Source organism: Tachypleus tridentatus, chromosome 1 (assembly GCF_004210375.1).
Source record: "Tachypleus tridentatus isolate NWPU-2018 chromosome 1, ASM421037v1, whole genome shotgun sequence".
In the NCBI taxonomy this organism is placed as follows: domain Eukaryota; kingdom Metazoa; phylum Arthropoda; class Merostomata; order Xiphosura; family Limulidae; genus Tachypleus; species Tachypleus tridentatus.
Genome location: NC_134825.1, coordinates 2,225,545 through 2,240,387, shown reverse-complemented (window position 1 = coordinate 2,240,387; position 14,843 = coordinate 2,225,545). Strand labels below are relative to the sequence as shown.

The 14,843-nt window shown below is 36.7% G+C and overlaps 2 protein-coding genes across 8 annotated transcripts in view; one reads left to right on the top strand and one right to left on the bottom strand.

Annotated features, from left to right (window-relative positions):
• The window catches only part of LOC143229231 (prolyl 4-hydroxylase subunit alpha-2-like), a 514,682-nt gene that overhangs the window by 153,583 nt on the left and 346,256 nt on the right, over nt 1-14,843 (top strand). The gene's annotated exons all lie outside the window — the stretch shown is intronic.
• LOC143228798 (muscle calcium channel subunit alpha-1-like) overlaps nt 1-14,843 on the bottom strand; it is a 222,387-nt gene that overhangs the window by 94,356 nt on the left and 113,188 nt on the right. For all 7 annotated transcript variants that reach the window (XR_013015602.1, XR_013015596.1, XM_076460506.1 and 4 more), the window contains 5 exons: nt 13,476-13,581; nt 10,171-10,310; nt 8,775-8,881; nt 7,828-7,980; nt 4,438-4,634 (listed from right to left, as the gene is read on the bottom strand). Coding sequence is in view for 5 of the 7 variants with exons in the window: in XM_076460506.1 (XP_076316621.1) it covers nt 4,438-4,634; nt 7,828-7,980; nt 8,775-8,881; nt 10,171-10,310; nt 13,476-13,581 (703 nt within the window). In the remaining 2 variants the exon portion in view is untranslated. The remainder of the gene's footprint in view (nt 1-4,437; nt 4,635-7,827; nt 7,981-8,774; nt 8,882-10,170; nt 10,311-13,475; nt 13,582-14,843) is intronic.

Here is a 14,843-nt window from a genome sequence, read left to right as displayed (position 1 = left end):
CCATCATCAGAACTTCTCCATGCCACACAGGGTACTAAACTGAACTAACAGCATTAGAATTACTAGTCCGTTACAAATATTCCTATAAATGTTGAGGAAATCCACCCCCAAAACTGGTAATCCCATTTATAAAGCTTCTATTAATACCACTGGTCCTTCTTCATTATATTCCTGTTAGCATCTTTTCCTGAACATTTTACCGTCACTGTGGGCTGCAGCAGTTCATCAAGTTCTAATCGTCTTGGTTTACTTGCCATTGGACTCAACTTGTTGACTGTCAAGGACCGTGTGTCTGCTGGTGTACAACATCATTCACACGACAATGTAAAAGAGGCTTTCTGTGCCCAGTTGGACTCTATCCTCTCCAGTACACTAAAAGAGAACAATATCATCCTCCTTGGAGACTTCAATGCCAGAGTAGGGACAGAATAGGGAAAGGCACCATCGGAAGGAACAGTGTTGGGAATGTTAGTTCCAATGGAACTCTCCTTCTGACCAAATGTGCAGAACAAAATATTGCTATCACCAATAGCCTGTTCTAACAAAAGGATGTTCTTCAGACCAGAGCCATGACTGGTGCTGACGACTGTTGGACCGACCACCGTCTCATCTGCTCCAAGATGGGACCACTCTCCTTAAGACTGATGAGAAGATCAACCGACGATGAAGGGAGCATTTTGAGAGATCCTCAATCGCCACCTAAATGTCGACGAAGATACTGTGCTTCAAAACATCCCACACTAGCCTGTTGAGTACGGATCTGAAACATGAGTCACATACCGTCGACACTTGAACCAGCTGGAATGCTTCCACCAAAGGTGCCCCCAGAGTATCTTAAAGATCAAATAGGAGTACAGAATCAACCTCAGCGTCATCAAAGAAGCCAAGGTCAGCAGCATTGAAGCCACCATCATCAAGAGCCGCCTTTGATGGACAGGCGACATGCTTCAAATGGATGATAGCCGTCTCCCGAAACAACTCCTATGTGGTCAATTGAAAAATAGGAAACGAATGAGAAGAGGACAGAAGAAGAGGTTCAAGAATGGCCTGAAGACAACACTCAAGAGCTGCAACATTGATGTTAACAACTGGGAAACTCTTGTTCACGACCAAATAACCTGGAGGTCCCTTATCCATTAGGAAGCAGAATTCTTTGAGTCATCAAGAAGACAACATTTTGAAGAGAAGCAAGAAAAGAGGAAGCAATGCCAGCTACTACTGAAACATCTCATTCCCTCTAAACTGATCTGCCCTTACTTCCAGAAGAACTGTACAGCAAGGACTGGCTCCATTAGCTATCTCCAGACCCATGTTTGATCTTGGAGGACCATCATCCTTGACCTCAAGGATCGCCACGACGACGATTGTTACTGTCTACTTTTTTCCAGAATTGTCACAATATCTATTTGTTCTAATACTCCCAACTCTCCTTACTTCTACTACTACTTGAATAATAGTTATAAAATTTATATTACCCAATACAATATCAAGCATCGCAATGGAACATCTCAGGAATCACCCAGTTCCAAACTACTTTACCCTAATCTAGCTAAGCCTACCTTCTTCTCCATTTCATCTAGAATAAAAGTTTTCTTTTCTAGACGTTGCTATAGGTTCAGTGAATCTATTATTCAGTAGGTATTAGTAGTTAGGGTAACCTCTCATAATTCTCACATCAATATTTTTAAGCTACCTTAATTTGGATTGCCTATTTCCAAGGCTTCGTGTTGAAAGAGAAAGTTCCAATCTTAGTACTATTTCTTTACTGAAAAGGGTGGTTCATTCACAAACGATCTTTCAAATACCATCATCTCTGCCAGTTCCTTAGTCACTACAATTTATCGTCACACACCACGTATTTCAGCTTCTCCTCGCTGAGCAGTAGATCTCTTACATTCATCCTTGTCGTCATTTCAGAACTATCTATATCATTAAGTCATAAAGGCCTCCAACAGAGTGTTTGTATTTTTATTCAAGTAGTAAAGAAGCAGCGATGGCACCAGATATATAACCAACTTTGATAGTATTTTACTCCTTCCCAACATCGGAAAACTTCTAGTGGATAGCGTTGTGTGTACTCCAGTCCCAGTTCATGGCGTTGTGTACTCCAGTCATAGTTCATGGCGTTGTGTTACTCTAGTCGTAGTTCATGGCGTTGTGTGTACTTTAGTCCTAGTTCATGACGTTGTGTGTACTCCAGTCATAGTTCATGGCGTTGTGTGTACTTTAGTCCTAGTTCATGACGTTGTGTGTACTCCAGTCATAGTTCATGGAGTTGTGTGTACTTCAGTCCTAGTTCATGGTGTTGTGTGTATTCCAGTCATAGTTGATGGCGTTGTGTGTATTCCAGTCATAGTTGATGGCGTTGTGTGTACTCCAGTCCTAGTTCATGGCGTTGTGTGTATTCCAGTCATAGTTGATGGCGTTGTGTGTATTCCAGTCATAGTTCATGGCGTTGTGTGTACTCCAGTCCTAGTTCATGGCGTTGTGTATACTCCAATCTCAGTTCATGGCGTTGTGTGTACTCCAGTCATAGTTGATGGCGTTGTGTGTTCTCCATTTCTAATTGATAGTGTTGTTCTTACTTCTTTAATTCCAGTTCTAGTAGATGATGTTGTGTGTGCTCCAGTCACAATTCATGGCGTTGTGTGTACTCCACAGTCCCAGTTCATGGCGTTGTGTGTTCTCCATTTCTAATTGATAGTGTTGTTCTTACCTCTTTATTTCCAATTCTAGTTGATGATGTTATGTGTGCTCCAGTCACAATTCATGGCGTTGTGTGTACTCCACAGTCCCAGTTCATGGCGTTGTGTGTTCTCCATTTCTAATTGATAGTGTTGTTCTTACCTCTTTATTTCCAGTTCTAGTAGATGATGTTGTGTTTGCTCCAGTCACAATTCATGGCGTTGTGTGTACTCCACAATCCCAGTTCATGGCGTTGTGTGTTCTCCATTTCTAATTGATAGTGTTGTTCTTACTTCTTTATTTCCAGTTCTAGTAGATGATGTTGTGTGTGCTCCAGTCACAATTCATGGCGTTGTGTGTACTCCACAATCCCAGTTCATGGCGTTGTGTGTTCTCCATTTCTAATTGATAGTGTTGTTCTTACTTCTTTATTTCCAGTTCTAGTAGATGATGTTGTGTGTGCTCCAGTCACAATTCATGGCGTTGTGTGTACTCCACAGTCCCAGTTCATGGCGTTGTGTGTTCTCCATTTCTAATTGATAGTGTTGTTCTTACCTCTTTATTTCCAGTTCTAGTTGATGATGTTATGTGTACTTCCTGATGTGCTACAATTTTTCTCTTGGAATCCACCCTTTCTCTTATACACATGTAATTCCTTTGTCTTCTATAGTCGTCTTAAAATCTTGGAACTACATGTCATACGGCTTGTTTTTAACTTTAAACTTCCTAGTCCTATAAAAGAAATGTATGATAGAAACAATTCTCCTTCAATACTTCTGGATTTATATCAATTTCACACCAAATGTGTTCACAGGTGTTTGTTTTCTGCGCCAGAATGTCGTAGTTTATGATATATTCCAATGAAAATTTTGCCAAATGCTGCTAATATGTGAAACTTTTACAATATGTTCCATTTGAAGACCTCAATCACATGAATCTTCAAAAGCCACATTCAACCAGTTATCTGTATATTTCTTCAAACTTTCTTCATTTCTGCTTCTGACACAAAAATTAACTTCGTTATCAAATCTTCCACATACACCTCTCCATTTCGTCATTTTAGTGACTGATATGGTTACAGGTCCATCACGTACTATCTTTTGTTAGACTCATTAGAAATTTTGACCAAGCAGAAAGGGCAACCATCTAATAGCCTACCAGTCCGTAGGATAAGAATGAAACTGTAACACATAAAACATAATTGGTAAATATTTCACCTTCATTCACAGCGTTTCATTATCCGGTAGAAGGATTTAGGTTTTGGATTTTGTATCTCACAAAGAGAAACTGTAACAAATAAAACATAATTGGTAAATATTTCACCTGCAGTCACAGCGTTTCATTATCCGGTAGAAGGATTTAGGTTTTGGATTTTGTAACTCACAAAGATAACAACGCAGAAGAATGTTGTTTTACGATCATCAGTATTTATTGTTGTGATTATCATATAAATAAGGCCCGACATGGCCAGGTGGGTCAAGGCATTTGACTCATAATCTGAGGGTCGCGGGTTCGAATTCCCGTCCCACCAAATATGCTCGCCCTTTCAGCCGTGGGGCGTTATAACGTGACGATCAACCCCACTATTCGTTAGTAAAAGAGTAGGCTAAGAGTTGGCGGTGGATGGTGATGACTAGCTGCCTTCCCTCGAGTCTTACACTGCTAAACTAGGGATGGCTAGCTGTGCTAGCCCTCGGGTAGTTTTGCGCGAAATTAAAAAACAAACAAACAAACATCATCTAAATAACTTACATAATACATTACATCTGTCCATCCTTCACATGTTACACACTGGAATACAGTTAACATGGCAAGACCGAAGTTGTCAAAATTCGTGATTCCATCATTAGGGCCTTCCCAATACTCTTGACACACCATGTTCTCATCTTCACCACAATGGTAACCACTGGACCCCAAAGAGCATGGTTGGGGTTCACTTGACATTTCATCTGAAAAAAGAACTCAAATTAATCTTTAAACCATTTATCGTTCAAGAATATTACTAAGAATAAACTATGGATATGTATGACAAAACGATAAGATGTAAACATGGAATCGTTACCTATAAAGCTGATTAATATTACAGACAATAATTCCAATACAGAAGATTGATTAGGTAATATTAAATCGATTTTAAATATGAAAATATAAACGTCTCGTGACAACTACCGCGGATATAAAGCCACGGTGGAACATTTGGACATTACTTGATGTCACATAATTTCTGTGGTGTCACCGAAAAGTGGGTGCTTTGGGAAGGATATATGACAGCCCCTATGACGCAAAACATCCAATCTTCAACCATAAGAACTTCTTCAAATCAGGGGTTTAGGAGTTTCAACAGAAATATGGACTGAGGTGAGAACAAGAACCATTCAGAAAGAGTCCTGCAAGAAGTCAAACTCTGGATAAGATAAACACGAACTCCTTGGTAAAAGTCATCCATGTGATCAAGGCAAGAGTACACAAATTGATCAAGAGAAATATCCGTTTATAAAAATGATTCTAGTTATTTGAACACGAGCTGCTTCCTTAGTATATCAGTTTAATCATTGAATACTTTAAGAAGCTGGGAATAAAATTATTTCATCCCAATACTTGTGGACTTCTGCATGACTGGATTATCTAAATGAGCGTTGGTAAACTGTCATCCTCTTATCCTAGGTGGATGGACTATTTCATCCCAATACTTGTGGACTTCTGCATGACTGGATTATCTAAATGAGCGTTGGTAAACTTTCATCCTCTTATCCTAGGTGGATGGACTATTTCATCCCAATACTTGTGGACTTCTGCATGACTGGATTATCTAAATGAGCTTTGGTAAACTTTAATCCTCTTATCCTAGGTGGATGGACTATTTCATCCCAATACTTGTGGACTTCTGCATGACTGGATTATTTAAATGAGCGTTGGTAAACTGTCGTCCTCTTATCCTAGGTGGATGAACTATTCCATCCCAATACTTGTGGACTTCTGCATGACTGGATTATCGAAATGAGCTTTGGTAAACTTTAATCGTCTTATCCTAGGTGGATGGACTATTTCATCCCAATACTTGTGGACTTCTGCATGACTGGATTATCTAAATGAGCGTTGGTAAACTGTCGTCCTTTTATCCTAGATGGATGGACTATTTCATCCCAATACTTGTGGACTTCTGCATGACTGGATTATCTAAATGAGCGTTGGTAAACTGTCGTCCTCTTATCCTAGATGGATGGACTATTTCATCCCAATACTTGTGGACTTCTGTATGACTGGATTATCTAAATGAGCTTTGGTAAACTTTAATCCTCTTATCCTAGGTGGATGGACTATTTCATCCCAATACTTGTGGACTTCTGCATGACTGGATTATTTAAATGAGCGTTGGTAAACTGTCGTCCTCTTATCCTAGGTGGATGGACTATTTCATCCCAATACTTGTGGACTTCTGCATGACTGGATTATCTAAATGAGCTTTGGTAAACTTTCATCCTCTTATCCTAGGTGGATGGACTATTTCATCCCAATACTTGTGGACTTCTGCATGACTGGATTATCTAAATGAGCTTTGGTAAACTTTCGTCCTCTTATCCTAGGTGGATGGACTATTTCATCCCAATACTTGTGGACTTCTGCATGACTGGATTATTTAAATGAGCGTTGGTAAACTGTCGTCCTCTTATCCTAGGTGGATGGACTATTTCATCCCAATACTTGTGGACTTCTGCATCTGCATGACTGGATTATCTTAAATGAGCTGCATTGGTAAACGTTGGTCTGTCGTTCTTATCCTAGATGGATGGACTATTTCATCCCAATACTTGTGGACTTCTGCATGACTGGATTATCTAAATGAGCGTTGGTAAACTTTCATCCTCTTATCCTAGGTGGATGGACTATTTCATCCCAATACTTGTGGACTTCTGCATGACTGGATTATCTAAATGAGCGTTGGTAAACTGTCGTCCTCTTATCCTAGATGGATGGACTATTTCATCCCAATACTTGTGGACTTCTGCATGACTGGATTATCTAAATGAGCTTTGGTAAACTTTAATCCTCTTATTCTAGGTGGATGGACTATTTCATCCCAATACTTGTGGACTTCTGCATGACTGGATTATTTAAATGAGCGTTGGTAAACTGTCGTCCTCTTATCCTAGGTGGATGAACTATTCCATCCCAATACTTGTGGACTTCTGCATGACTGGATTATCGAAATGAGCTTTGGTAAACTTTAATCGTCTTATCCTAGGTGGATGGACTATTTCATCCCAATACTTGTGGACTTCTGCATGACTGGATTATCTAAATGAGCGTTGGTAAACTGTCGTCCTCTTATCCTAGATGGATGGACTATTTCATCCCAATGCTTGTGGACTTCTGCATGACTGGATTATTTAAATGAGCGTTGGTAAACTTTCATCCTCTTATCCTAGGTGGATGGACTATTTCATCCCAATACTTGTGGACTTCTGCATGACTGGATTATCTAAATGAGCGTTGGTAAACTTTCATCCTCTTATCCTAGGTGGATGGACTATTTAAGACAAGCGGGAAAAAGTGATGTGTTACGGACACGACAAACTTATGACAAAGTTTTATGAAATCGAAACTTTGCTACAGGATTACTTTTAAGATGCATAGTTGTCAGCTAGAGCATGGTTGAACACGAAGACATGAACTGTGACGATGTGGTGAGGTTCCATAATCGTTTTAATATTACGCACTAAACGCAAAACATATACTTAGATCAGAAAGGTTACATTTAAATGTCAATTTGGTACCAAAACTGATAAGAGAAATTACAGTTAATAAGGTATTGAGTAATTATATACATATATAAAAGAAAGTATATGTTTAAATATGGCGCTCATATGTATATAAAGAAATGTTATATTTAAATATTAGTTAAATCAAGTTTAACTTGACAGTTCGAGAATAATTTTATTTATTAAAAGTAATGTCTGACGAGAGATAATTCAGTTGGTCCAGGTTAGGTTATTTATCCAGTCGAAATCAGGTGATTCGTTTAGTTGGAGTTCGGTTAGGTGATCGGTCAATGTCGCATTAACTTGCGAAGTTTTTCAATATGTTGTTGTAATTGTTTTATCCTAGATTTACATAATGATATATAAAACGTTCCCTACTTACTTGTTAGCTTATTAAAGCATGTTTTGTGTAGTTTTCCTGAGAAGAGTTCAAGGCCTATGATAGCGTAAATGATGATAACAAATATGACAAGAAGAGCGATGTGCAGTAAAGGTAGCATAGCTCGTAGGATGGAGTTTAGAACAACCTGTAAACCTGTAAAGATTACATGAAATACATTCTAGGAAAGACACTTTCAACCAGTTCAATGAAGAAATATCTTGAACTCTTTCTAAGTTAAAGAGCAAAGAAAGAGCATTGATAAATGCCCCTTTATCATATGCTTGAACCAGAATGTTTCTTAATGTATTAATAAATAAACTACGAATAGATAATTTGTGCTTTCTGTCGATACGTTAATCTGGTTTTCAACATTACTAATGGATTCAGATTAATTTATTCTCGTTTTAACTGTACAGAGAAAACAGGGAAATTCACAACCACTTATTTTATTGTTTTAACTGTACCAAAAAACCCAAGAGATTCACAACCACCCATTTTACTGTTTTAACCATTCCAAGAAACTCAGAGATTCAGAAACATACATTTTCTTGTTTTATCCATACCAAGAAACTCAGAGATTCAGAAACATACATTTTCTTGTTTTAACCATTTCAAGAAACTCAGAGATCCAGAAACACACATTTTTTTTTTAACCATACCAAGAAACTCAGAGATTCAGAAACACACATTTTCTTGTTTTAACCATACCAAGAAACTCAGAGATTCAGAAACACACATTTTCTTGTTTTAACCATACCAAGAAACTCGGAGGTTCAGAACAATCTATTGTTTTGTTTTGAGTGTAGCAAGAAACTCAAGAAATTAGAATTCGTCTCTTATGAACATTATTATTAAAATCAGTAAAGAGTCAGTTATTCTATCTCGAACGCTGAATAAGAACTGTTCCTATGTGGTCTAACGATAATTAATAAACTGTTTCTACTTACTAGGAACTCCAGATACTAATCTAAGTGGTCGTAAAACTCGGAATGCTCTTAAGGCTTTCACGTCGAATCCTTCTTTCATTAAGGTGGATAAAGCGGTGCTAACCAGACTAGACATGGAAGATCCGGGTAATAGAATTATTGGTTAAAGTACAAAAATATACAAGTATATAGAACAAGATACTTGTGATCCGTGATGCAGGAGTTATCATCTTAACAATTGTAATTATGTACAAAGTTTAACATAAGCAGTAATTATGTATTCCAAAGACGGCTAGTATGGGTATTAAAACTTAAAGTACATGTCAACCTGAAGACCTTAACCTGAAGATGGCCTATGAAGGTCAAAACGTTGTTCTGTACTTTATTCTAATTAAAATGTTTAATACCAGTTGTCTTGAGAATACATTTTTACCTTAAGTGGGTTTCTCGTCATCACGAATAACCAGTAACTATTAGTTTGTGTATATCATAAGCAACATGAAATTTACTGTTGTTATTTTTCATGTGGTTTAGGGTTAAGCATTATTAACACTGCCACCTTTGACATTTGTGTGTCAGCAAATAATAATATGACATTCAGTGTTTTTTCAAAGGATGACTGACTTAATGTCAAGTACAGTGAATACCATGACGACCGTCTGTCGATAATTATTAACAGAAAACTAGATGAAAACCAACATGAGTTAAATCTTTCGATATTTATTGGGTACAACGCCAGCTTACACGAAGTAATTTAGAAAATAAATTATGTTTAACACAACTGAAACTGAAGTTTAAGTAGCTACTATGTCTCCAGAATACAAAAAACAAAGTTCTACAACTGTCGTTATATCTTCCATTGAAAAATACAATGATTAAAATAGGTACTTGAAACAGCTAAGTAAACATTAACACCATAACGTAAGTAAACACTAACACCACAACGTAAGTAAACATTGACACCGCAACGTGAACAGACATTGGCACCACAACGTAAGTAGACATTGACACCACAACGTCAGTAAACATTGACACCACAACGTAAGTAAACATTAACACCATAACGTAAGTAAACATTAGCACCGCAGCGTAAGTAAACACTAATGTCAAAACTAAGGCTAGAAAATAATGACGTGATTACAAAATAGTTACATTTCAAAGAGTTAATAATCATTAAACGAAACTGTAAATCAAATTTTGAAATTCATCACTTAATACAAAATGCCACCCACTTAAAACGTTAATGTCCTACACCCGCCTCAAGTCTTACAACGCTAAAAACCTGGTTTCTATGCCTGTTGTAGGCACAGCACAGATAATCTATCATGTAGCTTTGCGCTTAACAACAAACAAACAAGTAACAAAGTGAGGAAGGTATACATTTAAGAAACAGAGAAATGTAAATAAAACTACTTACCCAATAACAACAATGATAAAATCAAGTATGTTCCAGGCATTTCGAAGATAAGCTCCTGGGTGTAACAGAAACCCATAAGCAATAATTTTCATAAAACATTCAAGCGTGAAGATGACGAGGAAAATGTACTCAACTTTCTCCTACATCAACACACAAATACAAGTAAATATACATTTAAAAACATATGTATCGATACAGAGAAAAGTGTTAGTTTTATACCGGTTTACACAAGTTTCATTCGATATTAGTGTACACATTTCATTGATCTTATGTTATAAACACGGTCCAACTTTTACTTCATTTATTAGCTAGATCCTGATATGGAGAAAGACTGTGACACACAGAGGAAAGTAAAAAAATGCAGTGGTTGATGCTATAAACAACAAGAACAAAAAGAGAGAGAATTGACGTCTGAGAGATGAAACTGCAGAGAAAGTAAGATTTATAAACAAAAGAAAGGTAGACAGGATAGAACTATAATGATTTTACAAGAGAAAGCACCAGCTCTCCTGGTAAAGGAATTATGCACGAAATAAAGCTGGAAGAACAGAGCTATCACCAATAATTAGATCCACTTCGTAACTGTCCAATGTCCTAATGAGGAATGTAGGCACCATTAGAACAGAAATAATCAAACATAAGCGGTTAAACACTCCTTAGATGAATACAATTTCTGAAACAGTGCAGCCACTGTGGCAGCCATTCTCTCTATATCTGGTCACTACAGTGCAGCCACTGTGGCAGCCATTCTCTCTATATCTGGTCACTACAGTGCAGCCACTGTGGCAGCCATTCTCTCTACATCTGGTCACTACAGTGCAGCCACTGTGGCAGCCATTCTCTCTACATGTGGTCACTACAGTGCAGCCACTGTGGCAGCCATTCTCTCTATATGTGGTCACTACAGTGCAGCCACTGTGGCAGCCATTCTCTCTATATGTGGTCACTACAGTGCAGCCACTGTGGCAGCCATTCTCTCTATATGTGGTCACTACAGTGCAGCCACTGTGGCAGCCATTCTCTCTATATCTGGTCACTACAGTGCAGCCACTGTGGCAGCCATTCTCTCTACATCTGGTCACTACAGTGCAGCCACTGTGGCAGCCATTCTCTCTATATCTGGTCACTACAGTGCAGCCACTGTGGCAGCCATTCTCGCTATATCTGGTCACTACAGTGCAGCCACTGTGGCAGCCATTCTCTCTGTATCTGGTCACTACAGTGCAGCCACTGTGGCAGCCATTCTCTCTATATGTGGTCACTACAGTGCAGCCACTGTGGCAGCCATTCTCTCTATATCTGGTCACTACAGTGCAGCCACTGTGGCAGCCATTCTCTCTACATCTGGTCACTACAGTGCAGCCACTGTGGTAGCCATTCTCTCTGTATCTGGTCACTACAGTGCAGCCACTGTGGCAGCCATTCTCTCTATATCTGGTCACTACACACTATTCTTGTTCATGCCTTTACTTTTACAGCAGTAGCTGTTACTGAGTCTGAGATCCAGATGCATGATTTGAATAGAAACACTTCAGTATTTTCACTTCCTTACAACTCTATTCTGATGCTTTGCTTCATTGTTGTTGTGTTCGGTAGTTGTTAATTGTCAGATCCTTGCAACTCTAATTTGACGACTGGTTTCATTGTTGGAGCAGCTTACAATGGTTTAGTGTAAACCCTTGAAAACAGTTTTGATTCCTGTTTTCCTTTTAGAACAGACGACTGTTACTCAGTGTCAAATCCTGATTCATGGATGAAGTGTTGAAATTTTCTTAGTATAACTATAATTTTAAAATTTGGAAAAAGTTCTATATAAATATTCTAGATTTTTATTTATAAATATTTATTTGAAAATGGTTATCACGACATTCAGTAAATAAAACAACAACGGATATAATATTAAAATCACGACATTCAGTAAATAAAACAACAACGGATATAATATTAAAATCACGACATTCAGTAAATGAAACAACAACGGATATAATATTAAAATCACGACATTCAGTAAATGAAACAACAACGGATATAATATTAAAATCACGACATTCAGTAAATGAAACAACAACAGATATAATATTAAAATCACGACATTCAGTAAATGAAACAACAACAGATATAATATTAAAATCACGACATTCAGTAAATGAAACAACAACGGATATAATATTAAAATCACGACATTCAGTAAATGAAACAACAACGGATATAATATTAAAATCACGACATTCAGTAAATGAAACAACAACGGATATAATATTAAAATCACGACATTCAGTAAATGAAACAACAACGGATATAATATTAAAGGTCGTGAGAAACATTGAAATAAAGTATGTTATGGATATTAATATTATCACTAAACGCACTTATTACTAAAAGGTAGCCGGTGGAGATTTTGCTTGGTGTAGGTGATACATATGTTCGTTTCACACATCCAAACAGGAGTAATTCGGTTGATAAAATTTAGTATTTTTTGAGTTTCTTTATACTTCCAAATACCACAGTAGTGTAAATCGTTAATTAAAGATCCTTTCCTGGAACCAAATACAAGGTCGCACAGATTTCGGTGATTATAGAGTTCTCTAAATTAGGGTTGTAGAGCTTAATATAAGGCAAGTAGGGTTGTATGAAATAATGTATTCTGGGTTGTTTAAAATAGGTATTTAAAAGTAATTTAGTATCAAATAAGTAGTTTAAAATTGTATAAAGTAGGCACTTCAAATTGGGGTAGTAAAAATAAGATGGTTTAGGGTTATATAAAGTAGGTAGTTTAAAAGTATTGTAGTACAAAGTATAGTGTTTTTAAGTAAGGTAGTATAAAATAAAGCGGTTGTTTAAGGTTGTGTATAGTATAGTACAAAACACAGTGTTTCTAAGTAGGGTAGTATAAAATAAGGTGATTTAGGGTACTATAAAACTCTGCTGTAACGTATGATAGTATAAATTAGGATGGTGTAAAGTGGTATGGTATAAAATTCATGTAAGTAAGTCAGAAAATCTTCATGAGCTCTTCAGGGAGAATGTTTTTCAAAATTATTGAATTAGACAGAACTTAGTGATATCTCTGGTTTTCATTCAGTATTAATTACTAAAAGCAGTAATCTACTTTATCCATGTTTACAGATCGTTTATCTTTCCTTTCCATTGTGAATACAAAAGTTAGTTAATCCGTTACTGAATCCATTTTTGAATAATATAAATTATTGAATCCGTTTAGGCATAGCTCCTGGTATCTATTGTGAAATTAAAATTATAATAAATACGTAAACGAACTTATATGAACTGTTCGGGAATGTACTTACCAGGTACTGGTTAACCTGGTTCGAGTCACTATTGGGATATGGAGTATATACAGCTAATGCTACACAGTTAGCGAAGATGGTCAAGAGAATAAGATATTCAAATGGCCTGAAGCTGGACATTAAGGAAAAACTTTCAAATATGAAGAAAAGGTTTTGTACTATTTACAAGGCAAAATAAATTTTTACTTGGAAAGTCGTATTTTATATATAGTGTTTATAATTATTAGAATGTACAATAAAGTCTTTGTTAAAATAGTTGTAATCTATATATATAGTGATAGTAACACTTATTTCAGATACCTTTTAAACAACTTCTCTGTAGTTTATAAGCTTAAATAACATGATACAAGTGACATCCATAAAAACACAAACATGGAAATAGATATAAAAAATACTATGACACTCCTTAAGTGTTTACCATTTAACAATGCTACTTTTCAGACATTGTTTATTTTTATTGTATTTTTAAATGGTTTCTAAGAATATGCTCATAAAAGAAACCAATAAAATTAGCCCCACAGTAGCACAGTGGTTTTTATTAGGACTTGCAACGCTACAAACCAGGTTTCGATACACATGGCGAGCAGAGCATAGATAGCCCATTGTGTAGTTTAGTGCTTAACTTCAAATAATAAAAACAAACTAAAACAGAAAACCGTGGAATGCGATATAAAAGTTAAACAATAAGAATGTTATTTTTAAATGTGCAGGTTAACCATGTTTACTTTAGCTCAATTCGTTATACTTACACTACAAATAAGTGTGAATCTTTCAAACCCATAAAACAGCTCTCTAGCTCAGATGATCATGAACAATGAACAGTGTTTTTATGTCAGTTTCAGTCAAGCAACTTTGTTTGGGGCACTTGAATCGTGATTCATCGAATTTTTTTTTTTTTATTTTCCCTTTTCTTATTTTCATCTTTCGAAGCTCTACTCAAATAAGTGGTTGAGTCTAACAACGCAAAATGCATTTTTTCTTTATGTTCATTGGCCTTAAGATTTTGGCCAGCAGTGTACACAAACACTATATCCTGTCTTAACACATATTGCACACCCCCAGTGGCGCATCGGTATGTTTGAGGACTCACACCGCTAAAAACCGTCTTTCGATACCCATGGTCAGTAGAGCACAAATAGTCTAAAGTATAGCTTTAGGTTTAATTACAAACAAACTTAATACACATCATATTAGTAATAAATACAATATTATAAATCATCTGCTACACAAAATATGAAATCCAAGTAATTTACGTATGAAGAAAACATGAGATCTAGTAAGTTACTGTTAAACAACGCATAAAATCCTAGTAATACACTAATAAATAACGCATGAGATCCTAGTAATCTACTACTAAATGACGCATAT